This window comes from Apis mellifera, linkage group LG5 (genome assembly GCF_003254395.2).
Source record: "Apis mellifera strain DH4 linkage group LG5, Amel_HAv3.1, whole genome shotgun sequence".
NCBI lineage: Eukaryota > Metazoa > Arthropoda > Insecta > Hymenoptera > Apidae > Apis > Apis mellifera.
Genome location: NC_037642.1, coordinates 11273087 through 11300828, shown reverse-complemented (window position 1 = coordinate 11300828; position 27742 = coordinate 11273087). Strand labels below are relative to the sequence as shown.

Sequence of the window (27742 nt, the reverse complement as noted above, 5' to 3'; positions counted from 1 at the left end):
TTCACCCACCGCTCCTTATCTTTATTAATTATTTCCCTCGCTTCCAACAATGACACAATAATCCCCCGATTAATAATCGTCGACAGATGATCGATGATCCCTTTCTTATCCCCATTTTTTTTCTTTTTTCATCCAATCCGGATCGATCCGAAACGCGGCCACTCGAATATCTTCGTTTTTCACTCGACGGAGTGGTCATAAAATCTTTATTGGATCAGAGGAGGAATTATGCTCTATTATAGTCAACCGAATGTCAGGTATATGTGTATATATATATGTGTATCGCGAAATAAAGCGACAGCAGAACCTTTCCTTCCTTCCTTCCTTCCTTATTTTCTTTATACTTTACACACTACGTTATAACCTTAAACGCTAACACCCTAAAAAATGCATTGGCACTTTTCGCGTGAAAAATCTAGGATCGGGATAAATTTATACCACGCACGATTATACATACCAATGAAAAAATATCGATATACAATATGTATCTTTTTCGCACGATTCTCAATTCAGAAAAGAAACGACAACCCCGAACTGTCTTTAAACTCCATCTAAAAAGAGAGAGAGAAAAAAAAAAAAATAGAAAAAAAATAAAAAGTCGCCTCTCGCTTTGGCATCTTCATTTCTTGCCCATCATCATAACCCATCTATTCTCTATTGCAACTTGTAATATCTCCATCCTTCACAATCGTATATATTCTTACACGAGACTTCGGTCGAGCAGTGTTCCGAAAAGATCCGGCTCGACCTGGAGCAACCCGCTCACCGACATGCTCGCCTCGTAATCGAACGCGTCGAACGGCATGATCGGCGAGGAAGGGCACGACACTATCGATCCTCCTCCGTTTATTACGAACGCGTTGCTGGACATCTGCCTCCTCGCGGCCGGGCTCAGTTGGCCGTAAGACGAAGAGCCGGACGACGATCCTCTCGAGTCAGGGCACTGGGGCACCATCTGATGATTGTCCAGGTTCACGGACAGCGGGGACATCAGGGCTACTTTCGGGTACATCGTGGGCACGTTCCGCGACTCCATCAAGTTCTCCTGAACAATTTTTAGAATATTTCCAATTCGTTATCATCTTTCTTTCTTTTTATTTTATTTTATTTATTTATTTATTTTTCTTTGTTTCGCGATGATGCGTCATTAAACGTGGCTCGTCCACTTATTTTTAATCGATCCTCGACAGGAGAGAGGTAAAATACCGATTGCACAAGGATATATACCGAGGCGAAGTTATAATATTTGATGGACGGTTAATGACGCTTACGTTACACAGTCCGCTTTTTTTATATAGGCTCGAAGCCTGACCGCCGACGTTTATGACGCATTCATCGCGAACCTCGGCCCTCCACACGTGAGCACGTTTATATATATGTGTGAATGTGTGTATATATATATACTTTTTTTCGAGCTATACTTTTCAAGACGAAGAACGAGGGCTGCTGCGTTTCGTTACGAAAGACGAGGAAAATTGGGAGGCTATTTATTCTTTTAAATGCGAGAGACTCGTCAATTTTGTCAAGATGTTATATTTTTCTTCGAGCGTCCTCTATTTGCGCAATCATCGCTTTAAGATTTAACAGTTTTAGGGGAAACGGTTATTTCGAGATACAAACTCGAGCGCGAATTATTTTTAGTATAATAATAATAATTGGTATATGTATATATATTAAATCATAAACGAGATGTAAAAAAAATATAAAACTACCATTTCTTATCCGTTTATTCGAATTAAAGAAACGGTTATTTCGCGATACATGAAAAGTAATTCACTCGTGTAATTAAAACGGAAGGCAATCGATCCAACAAGATCTTTGAGAATAATCTCCAATATTTTATTACCACTATTTTTTTCTTTTACAAAATGTGAAAGAGAGGAGAAGAAAAAGGAAGAGGAAGAAAAGAATATTATTTATAATACAATCCAACGCTATATTTATAACGATCGATTGCTTCCTCGTTACTTATTCAACGGCAAGAGAAAGATTATTCGCCGGCACGTGTTCTCTCGCCGTATCGTAATCATATCAACAAGTGGTTTTCAGCAGCGTGCACCGTATAAGGATGATCGAAAGGGAGGATCGTGGAGAGGCGTCGCGATCATCCCTTTTCCCCTTTTGTTCGCAACAAAATGGGAGGGCGGTTGGAGCGGTGGAGGGATGAGAAAGGAGGAAACGAAACGCAGCAGTTCAGATGATTCGATGTTCAATGTTCAATGTATTTGGACAAATTCTTCAAATCAACAATTTTCATATACTTTGAAGTAGAATATACATAACGTGACTCTTATTAAACAGCTTTTACGATCGAGCGAATTTTACATCGCCTGAGAACAACATTTCTCCTACACTTCTTAAAATGATTATTATCATCGAGTATCTATTTTCTCTATCTATCTATCTATCTCCGTACGTGCCTCGCCGTGTATATATCTCTTTCTTTCTTTTTTTTTTTTTTTGTACTTTTCGTCGCCTCGAATACTCTCTCTACTATAATAAAATACTCTCTTGAAACTCTTCTCTCGCTCTTGGATCCCTCGTTCGCTCGATCTCTCTCTCGCTCTCACTCTCACTCTCTCTCTCTCTTTCTCTCTGCGTAACCATAATATTACGACTCTACTCGAATAACGTACTTTCCTAGAAAACTCGTGTAAAATCCATCGTTGTCCGCATTGCGAAATATGAACGCGTTTCGAGGATATCGTGTTCTAGAGAACTGCTAAACTCCGTAAGTCGATCCTTTTTCGATTCGGCCTTTCTCGACCGTTCAAGAACTACTTGCTCCGCGCGAGGCATCGCGGTTGAAAAGAAAAAAAAAAAAAAAAAGAAAAGAAGAAAGGATCAACGATCAAAACACGGAAGAAGAAGAAGACGTTGGTGAGATCGGTGGACGGTCGGATTTAATCGCGACTCGCGAATCGTTTTAATCGAGCTTGATCGGCAAAAATTGTGGGCGGCCAACACCGGGTTTCGTTTGCGGTTTCGAACGCGATTCTCGCGAGACGAAAACGTTCCAAGAATTGGCAAGAGACATTTTCATCGAGAAATAAAATGAAACGATCGAGGGACCGGTTCACGTGCTCGCTATGCTCTTCGAGGGCTTCGCGAAGCAAACGTATCCCGCACTCACATCGCAGCCGGATACCAGGAGATTCATTAGCACGCTGTTGCACGCTGGATTCCGCTGCGGCATCTGACCGATCGTATCTGCGCCGCTCTCCGCGGCGCTGCTGCCGTTCCGGCCACACCTTCCTCCGCTCTCCTTCCTCCCCTCCTCCATCCTTCCGCCGCCGTCGCCCCCGTCGCCGCCGCCCCCGTCTCCTTCCCCGTCCTGCGCCGCGTCCAGCTCCGAGTCTATCCTACTCGCGCTCTGCCGACCGTTCGCAGTCCCCTCGAACGACTCGTTCGCGAAATTGTTATTATTTCGCGGAGAGTTTTGATGCGACACCAGGCGGCGCAGCAGTTGACTGTTGTTGCCGTTCGACGAGCATTTCCTCGAAGACGGTTGCTGTTGTTTGGTCAACAGATGATCCTCCAGATGGCAGCTGCGTTTCGTCGACTCGTCGCACTTGATACGTTTATTGTCGTTCCCTACGTCTATCGAGGCAGTGTGAATACGCTTCGTTGGTCTGTCCACTTTGGAGGACCAATGGCAGTTATCTAGATTTATATCTGAGAGAGGACACAACAAGAGAGGATCATCAGTCGCGGATCTTTTTAATTATTAATAACGCACCTGTCATAAAATCTGTCCAAACCTGTCTCTCCGCAAAGGAAATAAAGATATAAAAAAAAAAAAAAAAGAAAAGAAAAGAGGCTTCGAACCTCACTCACTTTTTCTAGGGATCTGGCCGAGAACTTGGACCGGATTCACCAAACCCCCACCGTGGTCGTTGTACTTTCTCGAGACGACCTGATCCGTTTTCAACAGTTGCGCCAAACTGGAATCCGACGTTCGTTGCTCCTTCTCCGCCAACATCCTACGAGATTACGAATCGCGCAACGTTTTCAGAAACAAAAGAACCTTTTTTCTTCGTGTATCAATCTTTCCCCCGTACCATTTCAAACCGTTCTTCTGATCCGTGGTCTGTGGCGGGCTCCACATCACCATATCGTTGCTGATGAGCAGATCCAACGCCTCGTCCTGATCCGACATCGGTATGTACGGGGCCCTCAACTCCAGCTCGTCGTCGGCCATGCTGTCGTTCAGCCCAAGCATCAACATCTCGTCCTCGGACAAACCGTCGGCACCGCTTCCGCCCGTCGGGCTGCCCAACGAGTCTATGCTTCTCTCCGGGCTCTGGAAAAGCGAGAGAGTTCGGGGAAAGAAAGAAAGAGATAGAAGAGAAAAGATTCGAAATCTCGATCGACGACTCACTCGACGATACTTGTTGGCGAGCTGCGGCGAGACGGCGCTCGGATCGATGCTGCAAGGGCTGCTCGGCGAGTCGCCGTACATGAACGGGTCGCTGTCGGCCAACGACTCCCCGAGATCCTTGCCTCTCGGGGTGTCGGCCAACTCGGCGTCCTTGAGGGGGTCGCCGAAATCCGTGGACCGCAACTCGGGGGCCAACGGCCCGCCCGGGCTGAGCAGGGGGCAATAGTTGTCGCTGCTCAGGATAAACTCGTCGAGCATCTCCGAGAGGAAAGGCGTGTCCTCGAGGGGGACGCACACGTCGCCAGGTGTTGGCGCCAGATGCGTCAGATCCTCCGGCTCGTCCTTCAGCACTGCAACATTTTCCACCGTGCGAGAAACCGACCCTTCCATATATAATAGAAGAATAGAAGAAAGGAGTAATAGAAGAATAATAGAAGAAAGGAGAGGGAGAGGGGAGTCGTACGTTTTTCTTTCGAAAGGGAAATTATTAAACTCGAGACATTGTTAGAGAAAAGAGAAAGAGTGTTTGTTTGGAGGAGGAAAAAAGGAGACACCCACTGGTAAGGCCTGGATGATCCTCGCTGAAAGTCAAGAAGCCTTTGTTCATGTCCTCGGTGCGAGGTGCGAAGATACTCGCAGTCGCTGTTTGCGGCGGTGGCCTGCAAGTGATCTGCTGTTCCTGCTGCTGCTGCTGCTGCTGAGTGGCAATGGATGCGAACAAGTGTCTGGTAACCACGTGCGGTCTGTCCTGGCGAACAGCGGTCTCCGGATCGTATTCCAGCGCTGGTTTACCCTAAAACATCATTCATGAAAATTACTTCCACTCCCAAAAACTATTTATATACTATTTATATACTTATTAATATATTTATTTACCTGGAACTCGAACGGAGCACGGCGACACTGCTGCTTCTTTCTCGGCTCGTTGTTCTCCTTGATCGACTCCTCGAGGGATTGTTTCAACGCTTGGACACCGGCGAACGATTTCTCCGACGTAGATTGGACCGGTCTCGGGAAGGTGTTATCCTTCCGCGAGCCGTCCTGCGCCCTCCTCGGCTTGTTGTCCGCCGCGCGGAAAGTCGAGCTCGTCACCGTCAACGGTTTCGCGCGATCCAACGAATCGACTTCCGGTTGCAGGGAGAACCGTTCCTCGTTTCCGTCCAACGTAGCTTCCTCCAGGTTACTCTTGTTACTCTTGTTGTTATTATTATTGTTATTGTTATTATTGTTCACTTGGACGCGGAGACGAAGCTTGGTCGTGAGCAGAGGCTCGACGAGGATGGGATCGGCCGGCTGCTCCGGCTTCACGGCCTTCTCGGTGTCACGTGCTGCGAGCTGACGCGCGCTGTACACCTCATCCTCGCGTTCCACACCGCTGAAACCAGAAATCCTACCTGGTGGAAACTGGTCGTCCCCCCTTTCTCTTTCTCTCTCCGAAGAGGATCGTCCAAAGAAATCGAGGGATTCGAGGGGAAAAAATTGGAATCGTTGCAAAGGAAGAAGAAGAAGGAGGAGGAGGAAGTTTCGTGGTGTAAGATGGTTGGCCGGCGTACGTGTACGTAGCGGTATCGCGAACAGGTTGAATGGACGACTGAGACGGAGCTCGCATCTTGGACGGCCTACTTTAAACCTGCCCCCCTCTCGCGCGTTCGCGCGGGTCCTGACCCTCGAGAGCGAACCAACGGCCATGTGGCCACGGTTTTTTAACTCGCGATTCTCTCCCTCTCCCCTCTCTCTTCCTTACGTAACAATTATTACGCGCCGTTCGATCGGCGTTGCACGCTCGTTGGCCGTTTGGGAGCAACGAAACTAGTTTCCTCCCCGATCGAGTTCCCTCAATGAAAATTCTCCCTCCCGATCCTCGAGCATCGGTCGTCGAATGACTGGCACTGGATCGAGGTCGGCTAGCTCGGGCTTGCCATTACCACGGTCACATTTTACGGCCTTTCTCGACCACGTTTATTTATCGCCTAATCCAAAGAGCGGTTAAACCGTCCGCCAAAATATCCGAATCGTTTATTTCTTAAATCGATCTTCCTTACGTAAATAAACGAAAGTTTAAAAATTGGTGGATCGATCGCGAGCCGATCTCTGGACCGAGTGTCGTTCGATGTTTCGAATATGGGTTATCGCGAAGGTTAAGCGGCCCATCGAATCTCGTGAACGAGGCGTAATCGGTGAACAGGGCCACCGAATAATAAATTTTCAGCGGGACGAAAACTCTTGCATCATTCGTCACGGATTTATCGAATAACGCGGTACAATATTCATATAAAAAGGAAAGAAATTGTACAGACGGATGGAAAACGCAATTTCCGATAAAAACTTGCGCGCGCGGGACACGCGAGTTTAAAACGAAAGTGAAAGAAAAAGAGAGAGAGAGAGGAAGCGCGAAAACGGCGAGAGAGAAGTCCGATGATATTCGCGCTTAGCTTTAGCGCGTAGTCGTGTAGAGCCGAGGCGAGCCACTAACTAACTTTAACCAGTCGCAACGGCTCGGTAATTGTCGCAAATTGACCAGCGGGACCCCAAACGTGGAACAAGCAGGAGCTTGGTCGCAGCCGCCTCGTGGCTTACGAATCACGAGCGAGAATCTCGATCGATCGAACTCGGCAAGTTTGAGTGGGAAAAAAGAGGAGAACCTCCTCGAACTCGGCTCGGTCCTCCTCCTCTCCTGATACTTCACCTCGAGCGGGCGCGAGTTCGCGAATCGGCTTGCATAACGGCGCGTAGTAGCACGATAAAAAACGCGGGACTTATTTTTAGTTGGGCCACCGGTCGTTCGTCTTCGACCGTTTCTTCTTCGAGTGTTGTTGGCGAGCGGGATGAATTCTGCCGAGCCGCTCAAGTAGGAAAATAAACGGCGCGACCTCGTACGCCTCGCGACAACGTGTTGTCGACCCGCGATACCTCCGAGGAAGGGGGAGGAGAAACGGGGAGGAAGGGAGAGGTCGCTTCTCTCTTTCTCTATCTATCCAAAATTGTCGATCGATAATTGAGCGAGAGCGAATCAGCGGGATTGATATTATAAAAGAAGAAAGAAGATAAGGGAGAAAAGGGAATCGAAACGACGAAATCGAATCGCGTAGAGGAAGGAAGGAAGGAAAGAGAGAGAGAGAGAGAGAGAGATTAGGTTGAGTTAGGTGCGAGTTAAATATGCGGCCGGTATTGTTAAAAATAGAGTGACGGCCGACCGCCGGGTTACTTGTGCAATCGAGCACGTGGGATCAATCCCCTCTTTCCGCCGATCTGCCCATCTGGTAACCCCCCTCCCTTGCTGCTCGTTTTCCCATTCTTCCGCCTATTCTTCCGTCCTCCTCCCCCAAAATTTCCTGCCCACGTCTCACGACGATCTTCCACGTCGTCTCCTCCTCCTCCTCCTCCTTTTTCTTTTTCCTTTTCGATTTATCCACCGCGTCGATAACGGGGAGGGAGAGGATCCGCGAAACGAGTCGAAACGAAAGAGGAGAGCGGAGAGCGGAGAGCGAGAGTTGCGCGAGTTTCCCAACGATTTTGGCACGAATCACAGTCGACACGCGTTCTTCTTGGGCGGCCTTTGCCTCGTTCTCGGGGGCCTCCTCCTTGCCCTGAGAAAAAGGGAGGCCGCCGCCGCCGCCGCCGCCTTCTTCTTCTTCTTCTCGTCACCGCTTGGCACCGATCGAAACGAAACGAAACGAAACGAAACGAAAAACCTCGAGGCGAGTCCGCGATCCTTCGCCCTTGAAACGGAAACAAACAACGCGACACACAACTTCCTGTAATAGTCCCCGCGCGAGAATGACGTTTCTCGAGCGCACGACGATGCCGAGAGAGAGAGAGAGAGAGAAAGACATTTTTGGCCGAGATACAAGAAACCGAGCCTCTCTTCCTGACGTCCACGGTCGAAAAATCGTTAGGGCGATTAAAGAAGGAAACGCGACTTGTTTACGTAGCGGAGAAGGTGGGCGAGGGGAGGGGAGGGAGGGAGGGGAGGGGTCGTTACGAAGTGGAAAAAAAACTAGTGGTGCGGTAGTGTCCGGTTTCGCGAGCATGGGAAGAAAATTACACGTCCCCCCTCCTCCAACCCGCCGTGGTGCGCGTACGTGTGTTTGTCAGTGGTTTCGCCGTTCGAATAACCGAGTAGTGCGTCGAAGTTATGTAACGATACAAGCCACGCTGCTGCTTGTTGCCTACCAGAGCTAGCTACCCTCCCTAGTTGAAAATTGATCGATCGTACGATCCGTGGACTCGCGTCATTCTCTCTCTCGCGTTTCGTCTCGTCTCCGCGTCTATTCACGCAGCAAACATTTGTCCACCAACGACCGAGAGAAAAGGATGTAATAGCGCGTACAAAGTGTACAAGTTTTCAACCTTAACCGTCTCGTTCACAAGTTTTGACGTTTTCCTAAATATCCATCGTCCCGACAACACTTTTTGGCCAGGAAAAACAGGTTCGATCGATACCTATATATATATATATACACATATATATATACATATAAAATATTCGCTCGATATATTAGTCCCTTCGTCGAATCCAGTGGTTGGTCCTCGACCGTCAAACGATCATCGTAACCGTTCGAAACGCGTGTGGAGACGAGTGGAAAAAAAGGAAGGGAGGGGGGAGAGGCACGCGATCTCTGAACGCTCTCGTCTTCCGGCAAACGGTAGGAATGGCGCACGATTGGCACTGGCACTGACACTAGCGGGAGAAACGTTGCACTCGCACTGGCTTCGTTCGTCCGTCGCTCGCTCGCTCGCTCGCTCGCTCGCTCGCTTGCTCGAGGATCGCGCGCTCTGCGCTTGCCGCGGCGACCGTGTGCGTCGCCGCGACCAGCCACACTCTCTCTCCATTCACCCATATTCGATCCGCGATTTCGCCGCCGTGCTCGTCTTTCGATCGTTCCCTCACCTCTTCTTCCGTCGCTCTCTCTCTCTCTCTCTCTCTCTCTCTCGTTCGCTCGCTCGCTCGCTCGCTCTCTCTGTTGCGTGACATAATCGTACGACGATGCTCGCGATATCTGACCGATAACTGGCAGACGAGGAGCGATCACGCCGATCGGTTTTTATGAACTATTGAACAACGACGAATATGAAATAGCTAATAATAATAATACGAGGATCGCATATTTTGCATACAATTTTTCTTCTTCTTTTAACAACCTGTGTAAATTACCTGTCCAACATGATAATACAATAGGTTATCTTCTGTGTTTTCGATAAACGTTACAAGCGTGTAATCTAACCGAATGAAAAATATGTAGCTATACACGGTGGTATCGAAGGGATACGAGTCGAAATATTTTAAGAAGACTTTTTTTTTTTCGAGAGAGATGATTATTAAGAAAACGTGTAATTAAACGTGGATGTAAAGTAGCGGACGATAGACTCGATGCCGAATCTATATGCATAAATCAACCGCGAGAGACATTTGTAGACAATTTCACGCAACGTTATTCTCTCGTTTTCACTCCCAATTACGCTCCCAATACGAGATAAATAAACAACGAAGCGCGTATCGGAATGTACAGGATTGCACGTAGATTTCAATTGCGTTTGAATATTTATCACGCGTGTTTCTTTGTGCTAGGTGTGCAAAAAAAGGAAAAGGAAAAAAAAAAAAAGAAGGTCACGTTAGCGGCGACATTTATTAAAAACGATAAAACGTTAAATCGTGAAAAAGAAAGAGATTGTAAGTAATGAGAAAACGAACGCAACAGACTTATTGACGCGCGAATAATAATGAAAATCGTTCGCGTCACCGATGTTACCGATTGCCTACCCGTTTCATCGTGCAATTTTATTAAAACGGGCCGATCGCGTGACTTTCCCCGTGCAAATCTTCTTCCCACTATATACCAAATATATAAACCAAATATTCAATTTCAACGAGAATAAAACGAAAAAGATTCGAACGAACCCGTGTCACCATCTCATACTTTTCCACAAAGTTCATCAATTCCTATCCTCGATCGCGAATATATCTATATATATATATATATTCTTTTCGCTTAAAACTTCACCAATTTCTAATTCACCAATCTCTTCTTGATTCTTATCTAAACTTTTCAGTCAACAGCTGATATACATGATATATATATCTATACACACTTTCGCGCTTTCGTTCGATTATTAAAGTCGAATACAAAAGGGATAGAAACGACGGTGCGAAACACGATGCTGGTAAACACGGTTGATGGAGAGACGAGCGGCCGAGAACGACTGCCGCGAAAAAAAGTGTGTTTTTTGCCGCAGCAGCGTGGTCGGGCATGGCGAGGCGCGGTGAGGCGCGACGTGAAACGCGGGTGTAATACCGCGCGCGACAGATTATCTACCCGAACGAAGCGAAGATAAACGTTACTTCGTTACGAAATGTTCGATGCGAGATCGCGACGGTGAGAGAGAAAGAGGAAGGAAACGCCGCGGCAGTTTCGATAAACTGTGACTCGCCTCGCCTCCCCATTGGTCCGGATTTCTTCTTGCCCAATCGTGCAATCGAGGAGGCGAGGAGGAAAACGTTCGAAAAGTCGAACTGTCGGGGGAAAATGCGTGAACGAGAGGAAAAAGAGAGGAAAAAAAAAAAAAAGAAAAAAATGGATCGGTCACGAAGGAACTGTGACAAACACGTGGGTGGCGAGTGGAGTAACCTAGACAAACAAACAAGAGGCCGGGGGAGGAGGGGGGAGAGGAGGGAAGAGAACAAGATGTTTTTCGGTGGAAACGAAAATACTCTAGTCCTCCTCTTGTGCCACGTTTTCGCGGCAGCGTACGTTCGATGTTTCTCGTCGCGAGAGTGTCACTTCTTTTTCTTTTTTTACTCTTCTCTACATTTTTCACATCCTGGATAATTCCAGTTATCTTTTATTTCCCTCGATTTCGAGAAAGGAACGACGAGAGGAGAAATTGGCTTCCTCTAAAGCGAGGCTAATCCAGGTTAGGGATAGGGCTCTCGGTGTCCCCTTTTACGGCCCTTTACGAAGTAGGACGATCATATCGATCTGTGCCCACCAATTGCAGCGAGAATTCGGTGTTTACCCAAGCGCTCGTCAAAGTCATTTCGACCATAGCCCGCGTCAATGTTTACCTCGTATTTATCTTTACGCGCATCGTAACGAGCCTTTTTATTCGAAAACTCTTCTCTCGTTCTCCTTTCCTTTTCTAATCTCGCGACAGAGAAGAATCGAATTTAAAAAGATTTAACAACGTTCTCGACGATCGAATTTTAGACAAATTAGACGGGTTATATCTATTTCTCTCGCGCGAGAAAATGAAACTTTATTCGAGCACGCACTCGGCATGTCTCGTATATCGCGGCGATCACAGTGAATTTAAAAATACCCAGCCCGCGTAGAACGCTTAATCGAGGACGTCGAACTTGCGCGCACGCTCGACACGCCGACACGCGATTCCAATCGCCGATGTCCGACTAAATACCGATCCATCTGTACATTTATATCCGTTCAATCGCTCTGATTATTATTAATTCACCGCGGGACTTATCGTTGATCATAATCATATCAAGCCGATAATTTTGGTAAATAACGATTCAAGGCGGCTCCAATTTGGCGGATAAATCTAAATGGATCCAACGAAAGGATATTTTAAATTCTCAACATTATTGGCGTGGTTTTTTTCCTAGATCAGCAGGATTCCTCCTGGTTATATCATCGAATACGACATCTCTCGAAGTCGTTAAAATAAAAGGGAGGGTTTTTTTCTCCGTCACCGAGGTTGTTGATCGTAAATTATTAAATTTCATGCGGCTATAAAATTAGAAGAAGCTCGACGGACTGTCGGCGTTAAAGTTAAAAATATTAACCGGTGCCGGTGATGCGTATTGCGCAATGTGTTGGAAACCGGACGATAACGTAAATCGTGTTGAACCTTAAGCGTGTAACCTGGTTCCTATCGAAACTCATCCAGCTTCGCAACGCGGAATATGCTGCTCCTTGTAAAACACATTAATCAATATATATATATATATATATATATATATATATATACGTAAAAAAAAAAGTCTATCTAAACTTTCCTCTTCGTAAAATTTGGTAACACGAGTACGTAACAGATAACATCAGATAACAACGACCTAGATCAATAGAAACCATCCTCCATCCGTTCGAACGATGAATTGACCGACGAATCGCCAATTTTCCAATCGAATCCCGTTCAAGTTTGTCCCTGTGAGAAAATTCGAGTCACGGATCGAATTAAATATTAATAGCCCTTTGTGAGCCACCGTCAACTATTTCGGTGCACTTTGGCCTTGCTCTCGATCCACGTATCAATCGAATCGCCCTCCTCTCGCCATCTCCTCTTAATCCTTTTTCTCTCGCCCGTCGAAAAACTCGGAACGAAGGCGCGAGCACGTGCGCTCAACCGTGACCAATTTCCCGTAAAGCGACGCAATCTATTATTAAACGTATAACAACTCTGCCTTCCTTAGTGAAAATATCTAATAATATTCTCTCTCTCTCTTTTTCCCCTTTCGATTCTCGTAAGAAAATTCGAAGAATCATTTATTTTATTAGAGATTAAAAGAATCGAAGAAAATTGTGTTCACGAATATATTGGAAGAAACGCCAAGGAAGGCAGAAGCGACGGATCGCATATCGACCGCACGCAACCGGACACGGAATCACTGACAGTCGACCGAATCAACTTTTTAAAACTTGAATCGACCGCTTCCCCCTCCCTCCCCGACAATCGTTCGATCTCGCCCGTACCGTTGTTGCCGCTACGCCCGACCGTTAATACTGCGCACGAATATATCCCCTTCCTCTGGATGGCACGCGCGAAATCAGTCACTCGTTCGCCAATACTAAAATGTGTGTCACGAGGCGCTAGCTAATCCGAGCTAGCGAACTCGCTCTCTCGTTCATCGTTCGCGTCATCATCGCTTCTCTCGCGAGATAGATAGTGCTCGCCTTCTCCCTCTCTCTCCCTCTCTCGAGACCATCTCTACGAAAGATTTTCTAGTCTACGTTGTCTCTAATATATACACACATTGTTAGCTTAGTCTACTAGAATAGATTTATTTGAATAGTTTCTCTATCACCGAGCTGTGTAGTCGTGTTTACCGTATTCGTTTAAGCTCGAAGAACGTTGGTTATATAAGCTACCGGCAATTGTGCAGCTTGCTTAAACCGCGGTTAGAAAAAAGGGGGGGGACGAGTAGTCATATAAGAAATGGGTCGCTCTTTCTCTCTCTCTCTTCGTTTTTTAATTTTCTAATCACGAACTTGAAAAACTTAAATTCGTCTCCCTTATCCTCTTTATGGATGGATAGACGGAAGACGGAAACCGAGACACTCGAATCCGTTTAAAATCAACCGGAGGAATTCATTATTGCCGACTCGTGACGAATCGAGATATCGGATACGGATCCGTGCGCGGACACGATTATGTGTGACCATCGTCGGTTGGCCAATAACGTGCACGGATCGTGAATCGGCGGCGACAAGGTCTTTCTTAGATAAGAAATTGATGGAAATTTACGTGACTCGGCAGGATGTATTGCAACCTCTCGAACGAATCATCGAATTTGCTGCCGGGAGGAGAGAGTCTCCATGGACAATATTTCTCTCTCTCTCTCTCTCGACGACGAAGCGGTGTTATGGTTAACCGACATAGCTCGGCGGAACGGAACGACGGAAATCCGTTAAGAGGAACGAACGACGTAATTTCTCTCCAATTTGGATGATTGAAGAAGAGAGAGAGAGAAAAAAAATATCGTCCCCTTCAATTTCAGTAATAGGTATCGATCGATCGATATGGATCGATATCTATCGCGAGGAGGAGGGGGGGCCACTCCTATTGTCACTGAAAACGATCCTTATGCAATCGAGCCGGCTGACAGTCAAGGTCGCTCGCGTGACGCGCCACCGCGAGAATCTCGGCCTCCTCCTCCTTGCCCGCGAAAATCCTAAAGATTTTTAAAACTTATCGATGCAGTGGCTCTTTTTTCTCTTTTTTCTACCAGTAAGATTTATCTTTCCACGCGGAAAGAGTCGCTTTATCTGGATCGATTTTTTTCTTCTTTAGAAAGGATGATTAAGCGCGTAATACGGAGAGCAAACACAGGTGCGTTATATTAATTATAAAGAAGAACACGAGATGCGTGTGAATTTTTTTTTTGGAAGGGAAAATGAAAGTGTGCATTTTTAATTTTTCGCAATTGAGGTTGATAAGTAAAGTGACGATGCTGATAGGCACGGTTTTCTATTCTACATATGAAAATTGGGCGAAGAATAGAAGGAGAGGATTGGCCAATTCGGTTGCTGCGAACACGTGACGAAAATATGATCGATACGCGCGTACATCTACGCCGCTGATTTACCGTGTGAACCTTATCTTACAAAATATTGCATAACATTTGTAAGATATTGTTGCGTATTGTTAGCTTCCTATTTGGAAATTTTAAGCATGGATGATATAAGAGGCGCGCGATGTTCCCTTTGATCGAAGCGCGTGAGAGAGAGAGAAAGAGAGAGAATCGAAAAGTAAGAAAAAATGAACCACGAACTCGGTATACGGATCGTCGAATAGAGAGATAAAAGCAAGAAAAATTCCTTTTTATCGACCGAGAACAAAACAACGAGCACATGGCGCGTGTAACAATACTCAACGTCGAAAGGGTTAAGTTATAACGAGTTAAACTCTTGTTTTCATCAGACGTTGCTTGCGTCAATTTTATCTCGTTGATAAAACCGACTATTATTATCAGACGGACTAAAGTGTACGCACAAAAGAATTCGAACGTACGATATCGCGTTCGTCGATTTAAAAAATCATGGAAAAGTTACGAATCGAAAGATTGGACGGATCGATTCAAATTACACCGAATTATATTATTTAATATTCGACTCGACGGTGCCCACGCGTCAGGACGTGCCAAGATCCTATTCTTTCCGACACAGGTTTCCGGGCACAGGAAGTCTCGCTTCCCACAGAGTTTGTACAGACGAGTCGAGAAACTCGAATATCCATTAAGATACCGCGCGCGGTAACGTTAGGAGGAACGGATCTGATCTCGCTATCGTGTGACCACCACCCGACCTCGTGTACCCGCGCGCCAATACGCACATTCCCTCCTCGAAACAGGATTACTTTCAACTCTTTTGTTTCCCTTCCCAAACAGTCGCGTTTCCCTATTCAATGAAACGCGTTGTCAACGATTTATCAACACCGATAAACGAACCGGATTTCCGTCAACATCGCACTCTTCGGGAGAAATTTCAAGTAAAAAAAAAAAAGAGAACGAAACAAAGAGGCGAAATATCGGTCTTAGAAATGTCTCAAAACACGCCGGGTCCTCTGCTCATTTACGATCGATCCTCGGCCCATCCTCGGTAACAATCCCTCCGTTAAATCCCAAAATATATAATACCCAGAACCCTAAAACTTACTCCTTCCTATTACAATTTCAAAAAATCTCTTCACGGTCACTTAGGAATATCCGTTAAGATACATCGACGAAGACCGAACCCGACACTTCCGCTTTCTCTATTCAAACGGACGTCTTCTTGGAACAAAGAGCGACTTGCCGCTGCACAGCGGTCGCTCGCTCGTCCTCCCGAGAACAACTCGACTCGTCACTGCTTTTCATTGAGAAGCGTCGGTTGCGCGATAGGCTGCTGCTGCTGCTGCCGCCTCGAGGATGCATCGATCCGTGTATCAAACGACGATGCACAACAACCCCCTCCCTCCCTCGAGCAACTTATTCAGAAGAATTCGATCGAGAAATTACGTTGGCCGGTGAGCGAGAGCGCCTTCTCCCGCACCTCCTCTCGCTCTGTCCCGACCGGAGATAACTGGGCTCACGGATTCTCACGGATTGGAAACAAACGCGTTCGTTTCGTTCGTTGGGATCGTCCCTGCCGAATGGCGAAGGGAGAGCCGCGGCGACCGAGTTTGCGCGCCGCCCGACTTTCTCCCCTTCGACACGAACCGCTCTCACTTTCGTTCGGGGTCGCGCCAACTGACACTGGGCGAACAAGAGCAGTATCGACGACCGCGGAGGGGGACGAGGGGCAGGGGGAAGGAGGGAACGCGACGGTTAAAACGGTGGAAGAGCCGTCGCGGGAATACGCAAGTCGCGCAAGCGCCGCGAGGCGCGTCCGGCCCCCTGCCTCTCTTGCCCTTCGCTTTCACTCTCTCGTCGCGGAACCGGACGAAACAATCCATCCTTTCTTTCTTTCTTTCTTCCTTCCTTTCCTTTCCTTCTTTCCCCCACCACTCGACTCACGCTCGCCTCGCCGGGATATCGCCTGTCTCTCAACCGCCACTGAATTCACCATTCTTCTCCTCTCTTATTATTATTATTCCCGAACAACGAATTACTACCTGATCTATTCTCTCTCCCTCCCTCCCCCTTTTTACGATTATTGGAGGTTAAAAGTTTGGAGGTATGATGGGGAGGAAGGGTGTGGAAGGACAAGGCAATGAAAACAAAAATTCGAACAGACTGAAAAGTAAATGCGAGAAGAAGATCGAGAGAGAGAGAGAGAGAGATAGATTGTCGAGGAAGGCTCGAATTGTAAATTAATACAAATAAAGTCGTATTTCTCTCGCGTTCACTTTCGCACTGCCTGGCGCATTGTTCGAAATCGACACAAAGATGCGGAATCGTTATTGATATCTCTAGTTGTTAATACCTCGGAAATAAATGGGAAATTTAAAGCTTGACGATTCAGCCTGACACTTTTCCTCTTCCCTTCATTATCTCTTCCTCGTATTTCTTCTACCTGTCGCATCTTCCGCCTTTCCGATATATACTCGCAGCTCGAAGCTTTTCAACCTTCGAAGGATAAAACGGAAAACGAAGAAATTGAAGAACGAGAGATTGAAATCCGACTTTAGACACCACTTTCATCTTTCGGATTCGGCCAGAAGAAGAGAGCCGACCTTGTACCTCGGCCCGCGAAAATCGATGCAAGATAAGCGGAAAGCGTTGCACGGTTTCTCCCCCTCTTTTATCCCCAAGGACGGTACGAAAATTTCACCAGCCCTTTCCACCCTTCCTTTCTTTCTTCCTTTTCATTCCAACAAGAGGAAACGAAACTCTCGCCCCACTTTTAGAAACGAAACGTAAAAAAAGAGAGCCGATCTATCGTCCTTTCGTTGGAAAAGAAAGGAAGGGAAAAAAAAATGTCGAGCCTCGGCACACCGCGCACGTTTCATAATTACGATAGCTTAACGCGTTGCGAAACGCGTGTTGGCGCGTGAAAAAAATTTGGCACGTTCCGATTCGTACACAACGTTTTGGCCGCGACCGACCATCTATGCAATAAACCGTCGTCGAGTTATCTTGTTCGGCACGGAACGAGGGAGGGAGGGGAGAGGGACGAGGGCAGAGAGAGAGAGGAAGGAGGAGGGAGAACCCTTATACCGTTTATCTTCCTCGCCCGGCGTACAACCTTATAACCGCATCGATTTCGAATTTTCCCCACGACGATAAACCGAAATCGATCCCCGTAAGGGAGCAATAAACTAAATCCGGAAGATTCGAGGAAGAGAAGAGAAAAAAAGGATCCAGAAGGAAAATTCGAAGAAGGGAATCTAGCAGGCAACTAAAGGAGGATCCCTAAACTGCTTTAGGGACAAGGGAGACAAAGAGGGGATCTTTTTTTTCTTTATGTGGACGACGATCATCTCGCTTACTCTTACTCGAGGGTTGGACCCTTTTGGACGCGTGTTACGCAAGAAGCGGGGACGAGAGGCACGGAGGGGACGGCATCGGCTCGAAATTACCGCGGGGATGAAGACGGGAGAATGGAAGAAACGGTAGCCGTTTCATTCGTTTCCCGATGACTGAATACCGCGGCGCGCCTGCTTGACCGGTCAAATAGAGTTTAAATAGGTCTCCTGCTCTTTTTCGTGTTACCGATTGATGATAATTGGTCAAAATTGTTTTTACCATTCGAACGCGACTCTCGGATTCGCGAACGCGACATCTTCTTAAATAGTAAATAAATTATTCACAAGCTCGCTATAATACTTTTCCTATTTTTCACGAACGTAAATTAAATTCTTTGTAAAAGTAGAGATATATCAACAACCATATATTAATTATTCTTTCTAATCTGATAAAATATATATATATACAAAAATTAACTAAATTCCACGAATAATTTTTTCTTGTTACAATTTTTCCTCTTATCCTCGTACAAGTTCATTGCTAGCTCGCAGACACACAATTGCGTCACAATTATTATCGTTAACACTATTCTACGTTTCGCGGAAAAACATGCAATTTGCGGGAACTGCGCTACTAGAATTCGCTCGCGACTCGTAGCACGTGCGTTTCAACACGCGTTCGTTTCAAATGTCCGAGAAGAGATCTGACGCAAGACACCCGCATTGCTAAATGTTGCGTCAGTTGTGCTCCAGGTCGAAACGGAGGGTGGAGAGATTCGACTCGATGGGGGTAAGAATCTTGCCGACTTCGGCAAGATAAATCCGCCTTCTCGTAAAACGAGGAAAAGGCGGTGCTCGGTCAGAAGTATCTTCCGTAAACGAAGGGACGGAGAAGAAAGGACGAGACAAGAGGATTCTGGAATCGATAAGAGGGATCTGCATGCAAGCGTAAGAAAGAGAAAAAAAAGAGCACTTACCTTGCGTTTTAGCTAAAAGAGTTCGGTGAACGAGAAACAGGTGATAATAAACCGATCAACTTTCCTTTCTTTCGCGATATTTGTTTTATGTTATTGCATAAATTTATCCCTCCACCTTCCATCTCTCGTTCGAGAGAGATCAAGATTAATCCAATGTAACAACAATTATAACGTGCACAAGCAGGAAGTGGAAGATACTCCGCGCATCATGCAGAGAGGGGGGGGAGGACGGACGAGGAAGAAGAAACTCGATTGATCCTACCTTAGAATGTAATTCACACAGACGACGGACAACGGTTTCTGCTGCTTGGAACAGTGAATTAGAGTGGCTTGCGTCACGACCCAAGCGTATCCTCCACGTTTGCCCAGAAATCTGTAGGCCACCGTCTCGCACTGACCCTTGCTGAACACTGAAACAGCGCGATTGAACGGATTTCGATCAAGCGGCTGAGAGATTCTTCTAATCGCTCGGCGGCGATTTCGAGGGGCTTTATAACCCGTCCCGTCGCATCGCCACTGCGCACGTATCCTGGATGACGAAAGATTCGTACAGGAATTACCAATCTCTCGCGCGTGAAATTTTAATCGAACTATCGTCATCGATGACGATACGTATTCATTTATCGATATTCTAGCGAAATTTTTCTCTTATCTAAAGTTTTCAGAGAGATCGTTGAATTCTTATATCGAGCTTATCGGAGGACGATGCGTGCGACGACTGGAAAGGTTCCTCGAAAGCTTCCCTTATCGCGATCCGCAGGAGCTGCTCCCTTCTCGTAAATCGAGAGATGGGAAGAGAGATTACGAAATGGACCACGTATCGAGACGGTACAAAAACTGGGATCAGAAAAGAGAAAATTGGATCTATAAAGAAAATTTGCAACTGTATAATTAATTGAAAAAGAAAGAGAAATAAAGGAATATTTGCTTCGAAAAATCTTATAAATTGTTGTGCCCTTGATGGTGTCGTTCACCCGACATAAAGATCGTTCACAATTCCTCCGAACGCCTACAACTCGTCTTTCTTTTCCCTCTCGTTGCGGCTACCCGTCGATCGATACCATCACGCGTCTCTCTCACGCGTTAGACGAATGACATGAGAGGAAGAGGGATCGAAAGAGGTTCCGCTCGAGAAACGAGGTCACGTGTTTCAAGATTTTACAGATTTCCTGACGAGCTTGGGAAAAAATTTTCCTTATTAGTTTCCGAGTCGTTAAAGAAAAGAAGAAAAAATAGGAAGAATTTTCGAATTGCGAGATTAACAGAGGCGAAAAATCGTTTATATCGCACACGCAAATGAAAGATTAGACTCGTTACTAAAATAGAGAACGAGCCGTGAATAACGTTCAAACGCGTTATATTCAAATGACCGTCAATTGGCTTTTTACTCACGTGATTTGAAAGATTTATCCAGAGCCAAATTGTCGAGGGCGTGATAGAACTCGAAAACGGATTGTCCCACTAACTCTTCGCTGTTCCAACCCAGATACTCGGCCAACCTGAAGAACGTATGGAAAATAATTCATGGATGAAAAAAATCATTTTCTTTCTCTATCCTTTATTTTACAAATGTACTCACTTTTCGTCGGCGTACGTGAACTTCATGCTGAGGCTATGCTTGGAGAGGAAAGTGTGACGTCCCAACGGTATCTCAATGTTGCTAGGATGCGGTATGGGACATCCCAAAAGCACTAGCGAGGCACCGGTGTCCCGTTCATTCCCCTCCTCGTCCTTTTTATTTCTCGTTTCGTCGTTGTCCGACGAATTCGATACCGGATCGCGGATATACGTTAATCTACCGGTACAATGAATCACCTGTTACGGGCAAAAAAAAGAGAAAAAAGAAAAAGAAGGCATTGCATAATAATAATCAACCGAGAACTTAATTCTTTTGTCCTCCTTTATTTATACAAAACGATGATTTTGAACCGAATGGTTGAAAAAGTTTCTACCTTGTAGGAAGCGCTTTTTAGATTGACCTTCCTTCCTTTGCTGGTCAACGTACACTTAAGCCGTAAGAAAAAACTGCAAGCACGTTTCTCGCTGTTCTCGAGCGGTTTCGAGGACAGGCATTCCCGCAATTCCTCGTGATCGCACGGATGGCTGTACTCGTACACGCTTTGGCCCATCATATCCATCTGGAAATGGTCGAATAAAGGAATTGGTTAAACAAAGAAACTCCTTGTCCATTCCTACTTTCCATCATTGGTAAATATTTTTTTTTTTTTTTTGTTTCGTTCTACTGGGAAAAAACACACCTGGGAAATGCCGAGATAATCGCTCACATTCTCCGACAGGTAGATCATATTTCCATCGCTGGAAAGCACCAGCATGAATCCATTTAGAGCTTTGGAAAATAATTCGTCCATTTGATTCAACGTCTCGGACTTGGTCATCGGGCCTGGAACTGAAAAAAAATAATTAACGACGAATGAGAATTTTTTTTTTTTTTTCGTTTTTTGTTTGTTTTCTTTCGGGACATCGAGAGATCGGACATCGAAGGAATATTATTATTTAACGTCAACACACTTACTACAGTCGACCACAGAGCGCACTTTAAGATAGGCGATGGCAAGCCTCATAACGCTCGCCTTATCTAAATGAGCTGCCTGTTCCGGTGTTACGGGAAGAGCGGCGGCCAGATCCGTGAAAATGTCCGTCTCCTTGCTTCGACGGTATCTAGCAGCGTCGCGAGACTTCTCCTTCCTTTTCTCGTTGCTCCTGCAATGTAAAAGAAGAAGAGGAAAAAAAAAAATGATTCGAACGTTTCAAAATTTAACTAAACTTAAAAGCGCAACTTTTGCGCCAACTAAGTAACAGGATACTATTTCCTCTACGCGATATTTCTAACGACATTCTGCTCGGTAGGTAAATTTTTTTTTCACCTATATTACGTAACGCGACACGATTGAATAACTGTGAAGCTATAAAAACAACGATCATGCCAGTAGGTAGGTAAAAGTCGCGACCCTGAAAGAATTATTTCTCGACGCTCGATCGCAAAATTGCATTCTATTTCGAGTGGTTCGACGTTTTGCTATCTGGTCCCTGTTTAAAATGTTGTGACGTTATAATTGCTACAACAAGATATATAATATATATATATATATATATATATATATATACACATACATATATAAATAGAATGGCGTAAATATCGGGCAAAAGGTGAGATTTACATCAAATACGTGTTGTCACGTCTCGACTATCTCGAATGCTTATCTCCCTCGAACGAAACGACCTTCGAACACTGCTCTTTTCTCCACTTCTTGAAAATATTTTTACCAGGAAAACCGGAAAGTTTCCTCTTCCCTACGAAATCCCGATCGAATTCTTATCGACCGAGCTCGAAATATATATCTCCTCCTCGATAATTGTGTCGTTCGTCGTGGAAACTTAATATTTTAATGCGATTTTAAATAAATAAAAAGAAATTAAATCCTCGATCGAAGAAACCTTACAGTACCAGCGAATTACGCTCTTCCTCGCCCTTCTTCTTGCTCGTTAAATTCTCCAAGATAATAATAAAACTTTTTTCTCTTTCTTCTTATAATCTCCTAATTAATACACTTACAAATAATCCTCGAGAATTTGATCGTCCCCGTTATACCCGGAGTATCGGCAATACCCGTTGCCGAAATCCTCGTAGACGCACGGTGGCAAAACCGGGTTTCCTCCATAGGGATAGACGTTGTCGTCGTACAGGGGACAACGGTCGCTGGCCGGGCATTGGAGCCATCGTTCCTCCGTGCAAAAGGGGAACTGTTGTTGCGTACAGGTGTCGCAGAATTGGCCGTCGGGCCAATCGTCGGCGCACGTGCGAGCAACGTTCGAGGGAAATTCCGACAACTGTCCGTCGCTCGTCGACGGATACGACGGGTTGTTGATCGATCTTGGCGGCCGACGAAAATTCGACGAGTTGATCGATGGCCGGGACGCGCGATTGATCTGCGATCTGTCCTCGAAGTACAGGGCCAGATCCTCGACGTCGATCGGACCCAATTGGCAATTCCTCCATCCTGCATTCTGAAACTGGCCGCATTGAGATTGGTCGACGGTGGTGGACGGTGGCTCCGTGCACGGAAGGGGCGCGTGGTAAGGCAGCGGCGTCCCGCCAGACGCTTGATGCCCGTAAGGGGGGGAGGAGGGGTAATGGTTAATCGGGGGGGGTTGTTGTTGGAGGACAGGCGCTGCTCGCGCGAATCGGCAGGAAGGGAGGGTGGCTCGAGGTGGCTGGTCGTAGAGGGCGGTGTACGACGAGTGTTTGGCCGGCCACTCGGTGCAACGACCGGTTTCGTTATCGGCCGTCCTCACGACACGTGGCGCGATCATCGCGCGTTCTTTCGGCCCGACCGGTTTTGGAAACGCGCGCGCGTTCGACGATCGATCTCGGCCTTCCTTCGCCGGATTTTTTTCCTTTTTTTTTTTTACGCAGCGCAACGAAACGCCGGCGCCGCGCCACCCGATCCTCCTCCTCCCTCCTCCTCCTCCTTCTCCTCCTCTTCCCGTTACTCGCTCGCGACGAAATAAAACTTTGGCCCGATTTTGCTTCCCCCTCCTCTCCTCGTGCACCTTCTTTTTCCTTTCTTTCGCTCGCTACTCCTCCTTCTCTCCACGCGTTCTTTTTTTATCGACGGTAGTAGTGGTGGAGGCTCGATGTTCCTTTCTTCGATTCCTTCTTTCTTTCTTTCTCTCTCTACGCCGAGAGAGATCGGCCTCCAAATCCTTTCCTCTCTTCTTTCTCGAGCAGTTTTCTTCCTTCGCCTCGACTCTTTGTCGTCGATCGCGCACGTCAGAAGGCTCGTTCGAAAGACTTGGTGGCCAGAGGGAAGACGACTGTACTCCGTCGGGGATCGCCACGAGACATTCGCATTCTGGCGCTGTTGGAGAAATCGGTTCGCCGACGGATCGAATTTTCGCTGGCTCGACGGTTCGCGCGATACTAGAGAGCAAGAAAGAGAACACAAAACCTTGTTGTCTCGGAAAGAACGATGGCTATCTTCTTGATAACGATACTACCTATCGCGATAGACCAGTCTCTCCAGGATTTCGTTTCGCCCGACGAATCACGGTTAATCTTCAATCAATTACGTTGCTCTCCCTTCTCCCGCTATCGAAAAATCTCGCGCAAAAAAAAAAAGAAAAAAAAAATCTTTCCATCGTTATCGAACGAACCCTTTTATGTAATGAGATAATTACTATACAATATAAACTATGTATGTATGTATATGGGAGACGTTTCTTTTGTTCCATATAATTTCTTAATTACCGATACACCGATCCAAGCTTATTATTTTCTCGCAATCAGAGATATTTGTAAATATATATATTTCTCCGCGATTTTGCAACACGAATCTATGTACATACATCTATAGATCTGTTTAGAGAAGGGGAAATCGGGTATCGAGCGCCAATCACCGATACGCCACGGCGATCAGCCTTGATCGAGGGAACTAATAATCGAGCGAGCGAATGCGGAAACGATTCTGAATAACTTTGCCCGATTTAAATAGTAATTCGAATAAAATATTCGAGAAGGTAAATGTTTGTTCCACGTTTCGAAAGGGCTGGTCGAGGCTAATGATAATCCATCTTCGAAATCGATACAGAGAAATTATTACATTTTTCGAATACCTTCGAAACGAGAAATTTGATAAAAAAAAGAAGTATTGGAAATTAATTTTTGGACGTAATAATCGTTCATTCCGATCGAAATAAATATCGCCGGTTAACGAACGATTGAAAACGAGCAACAAACAGCCTCTATCTTATCCAGAGATACTTGTCTGTATTTTTTGTCTGTCTTCTTTGCAATAAAATGATTTATAGGAAATGAAAAGAATTAGAAAAAAAAAAAATTTCACGTGTAAATATATATATATTTTTTTATATATAAATGCGATAGAAAAAGAAAGGAATAATATAAGAATATTCTACGTGGATATTTTTTTTGGTTGCTGTTAACGATTTCGAGGAATTTCGACCGATTATTCAGGTCATCGCACCGGCGTGTAAAAAAATTTTTTCCCGAAATTGACGTTGACGTTAAATCGAACGGATAACTCAACTAAAAATAACCAGTAGAGATTTGATAGTTCCTTCGAACGTATAAACAACCTGTTAATGTATTGGACTAATTGGAAAAAGAAAGTTTTTCAGAAGGTCGCCCGTCATCCGAACATATCGAACGGACACGGATCATCTTTTGTGTGTACGTGTCCCTATCGCGCGGTAGACGAGAGAAATATACGTATCCACGCGTTTAGCCCGAAGCAGAGAGAGTGTGTCCGCTCTTTTTTCCTCCAAATGGGGCTATAACCGAACAAACCGAACCGTCATTATGGATTCACGTAATAAAAAAATAAAAAAAAAACCACGTTCATCGATACATATATATATATATACACGTATATAAAACAACACTGTGCGTGCAAATTTTATACGTACGAGTTTCCCTCGCAACGATATCGAGATACGATAACTATTGGCTCTTTACGCTGGCCGGTTGTTAAGAAACAATTGGATCGTTGATCGTTGCCCCGATCGAAATTAATTTATTCATTAAACTCCCGTTAATCGATCGTTTCGGAAGTTAAACAAATGTCAATAACACGTGTATACGTGTATATGTTTCTAAACATACAGGGTGGAATATTTTATGGAAAACGAGACGGGCGTTACATGTAAATAAGCGTGAAAACAAACCCAGCCAAACGCTTTATCTCTCCATGTGGTTCACTTTGATTGTGCGGCGACGAAGCTTGAAAGTAAGTAACATACATGATCGGCGCGTGACACGGCCGAGCGTTTCTTGATTTATCTGAATTTTAATGGTTCCGAGAAAAAACGATGCGACTATTTTTACGATCGATAGAAATTTATCTATCCCGCACGTGTACCCCCTTTCAAACCAGAGAATTTCACGATTTATTCAAAATTACAACTATGAAAATACGTATTGACATTGTGTACGATACCTTACAAGCGTGTATATACGTGTATATATGTATGTATATATGTATTAAGTTTTTACGACAATTCCGTACTTTTTCAGGTTAGGATGGTAGGTTGTTTTGTTTTGCTTTTTTATTTCATAATTTTATTACGTTGTCTAGCCTAATATATACACGTATGAAGCTTGCGTTAGAATGAATACACGTGGAAAAAATAAAAACGAAAAGTTATTGAATACGTATTTATGTATCCTTTGTAATTCGCTTTTTTTATCGCGGTATATAATACAACGTAATATGCACACAGGACAACAAAAACTTTCCTTTGAAACAAGAATGTGAAATTATTCTGAGAGAATTCGATATTGGAAGAATTTTTATGTCAAATATGATGACGATTTGCTTGACCGCAAAATTCATTCAAATGGCGTTTCATTTGAGCGCAAGAAAAGAGAAATCGATGAATCCCCGCTCGGATTTTCGAGGTATTACGGGTTTCCCAATATAACGTGGCAATCTACGTAAATCTTTACAACTTTCAAATCGATTTGACAAATAATTTTTTAATTGTATTTTCTAGTACGCATTTTTTTTCCTTCCTTTCTTTCTTTTTTTTCTTCTTTTTTTGCTTTCGTAGCTTCGCTCGCGATGCATATATGCAGTCGCAGCTGGAGAGCAAATGAAAAGAGATCGGATTATTAGAGAGAAGAGGCATAAGTAATCTTGTAAAGAAGGGTGGGGAGAAGAAAATATCAGGAGTGTAAGAAGAATAGAAAGAGTTCCGAGAGAAACAGAGAGAGAGAGAGAGACTACCGTTCGGAGGAAACGCGATTGCGTCAAACACGCACGCACTCACTCACTCACGCATATAGAACGCGACATGCGCGCGCGCAACACATTGAATTTGTCTTTGGTCTTCGTCAATTCCAACATCTAAACAGTGTCTACGAACAATCATGCGATCAAACAAGGTAGAATGACATAATTAACAATATACCCGAATTTTTTGGTGAAAATAATGAAAATTCGAGGTTCGAGCAACGCAATGTCCATACGGGTACATCGAGTTTTAATTTTCATGCGATTCACTCACCTTCTTTTCTCCTTGTGTTTCTTCTCTTTTTTCGGATGATCCATGGCAAGTCAAAAATTTCAGAGAAACTTTTTTCGGATGATACAATACTAGGATACTCTCGGTCACTGCCAAGGAACGTATCCAGCTTATAATCCGCCTTCACTCGTCACGAAATTCTTCGTTCCAATTGTCTCTTCCGTACTTTGTTCGTACTAACTCCTTCCTATTCTCCCGTTATCGAAATCGATGCACCAACATACGTTCTTCACTCACTTAACGTTATGAAACGAAAACACATCATTCTTCTACACGTACGAAACGATCGACGAACGCCAAACTCATGGTGTGATGGCGATGACGATGACGATGGTGAAGCTAGTAGTAGTAGTGACTCGTTACAACAGTGGTGGTGGTAAACGACCGCGGCGTGGTGGTAGAGGTTGTATACACGAGACCGACTGTCCCAAGGGATGGAACAAAAGAGGGGAGGTCATAAAGTTGACGTCATAGCACATTGGTTCCATCTTTCTCGCAGAGAAAGATCGCACTGCCATCGGACGGCAATGATGTCAACTATCTCGTTGTCGCGGCACGAACAAATAGGACAAATTTGATATCGCGTCGCGAAAAAATTATCTTTCCCCTTATTAAATCGTGCATCGTACGTATGAAATGGTAATTTATTATTTTGTGGAATAATTTATTGATTACAACTATACAATATATCACCATCGATCAA

General features: G+C 45.1%; 1 protein-coding gene across 3 annotated transcripts; it reads right to left on the bottom strand.

Moving 5' to 3' along the window:
• Positions 1–114: 114 nt before the first annotated feature.
• On the bottom strand, positions 115–27427 carry LOC408852 (protein similar). 3 transcript variants are annotated; one of them, XM_016912186.2, is made up of 14 exons: positions 22550–23454; positions 21509–21696; positions 21234–21382; positions 20928–21113; positions 20555–20790; positions 20368–20474; positions 19238–19385; positions 5258–5756; positions 4940–5174; positions 4382–4731; positions 4062–4303; positions 3838–3983; positions 3134–3675; positions 115–1045 (listed from the first exon to the last, which is right to left on the bottom strand). In XM_016912186.2, the coding sequence occupies exons 1-14, from the start codon at positions 23305–23307 to the stop codon at positions 701–703; spliced, it is 4131 nt and encodes a 1376-aa protein (XP_016767675.2). In that variant the 5' UTR covers positions 23308–23454; the 3' UTR covers positions 115–700. The 3 variants fall into 3 exon arrangements, with proteins under 3 accessions (XP_016767675.2, XP_016767676.2, XP_026296721.1); XM_026440936.1 differs by lacking the exon at positions 22550–23454 and adding an exon at positions 27022–27427 and having other exon boundaries at positions 127–1045; XM_016912187.2 differs by lacking the exon at positions 3134–3675 and having other exon boundaries at positions 22550–24049.
• Positions 27428–27742: the final 315 nt, after the last annotated feature.

Coding starts and splice junctions, on each gene's coding strand:
- LOC408852 (XM_016912186.2), bottom strand. CDS start 23,307: ATGATCGCGCCACGTGTCGTGAGGACGGCCGATAACGAAACCGGTCGT. Junction 20,791..20,927: donor TAAAAAGCGCTTCCTACAAG/GTAGAAACTTTT, acceptor TGCCCGTAACAG/GTGATTCATTGTACCGGTAG. Junction 3,984..4,061: donor CAGAAGAACGGTTTGAAATG/GTACGGGGGAAA, acceptor GTAATCTCGTAG/GATGTTGGCGGAGAAGGAGC.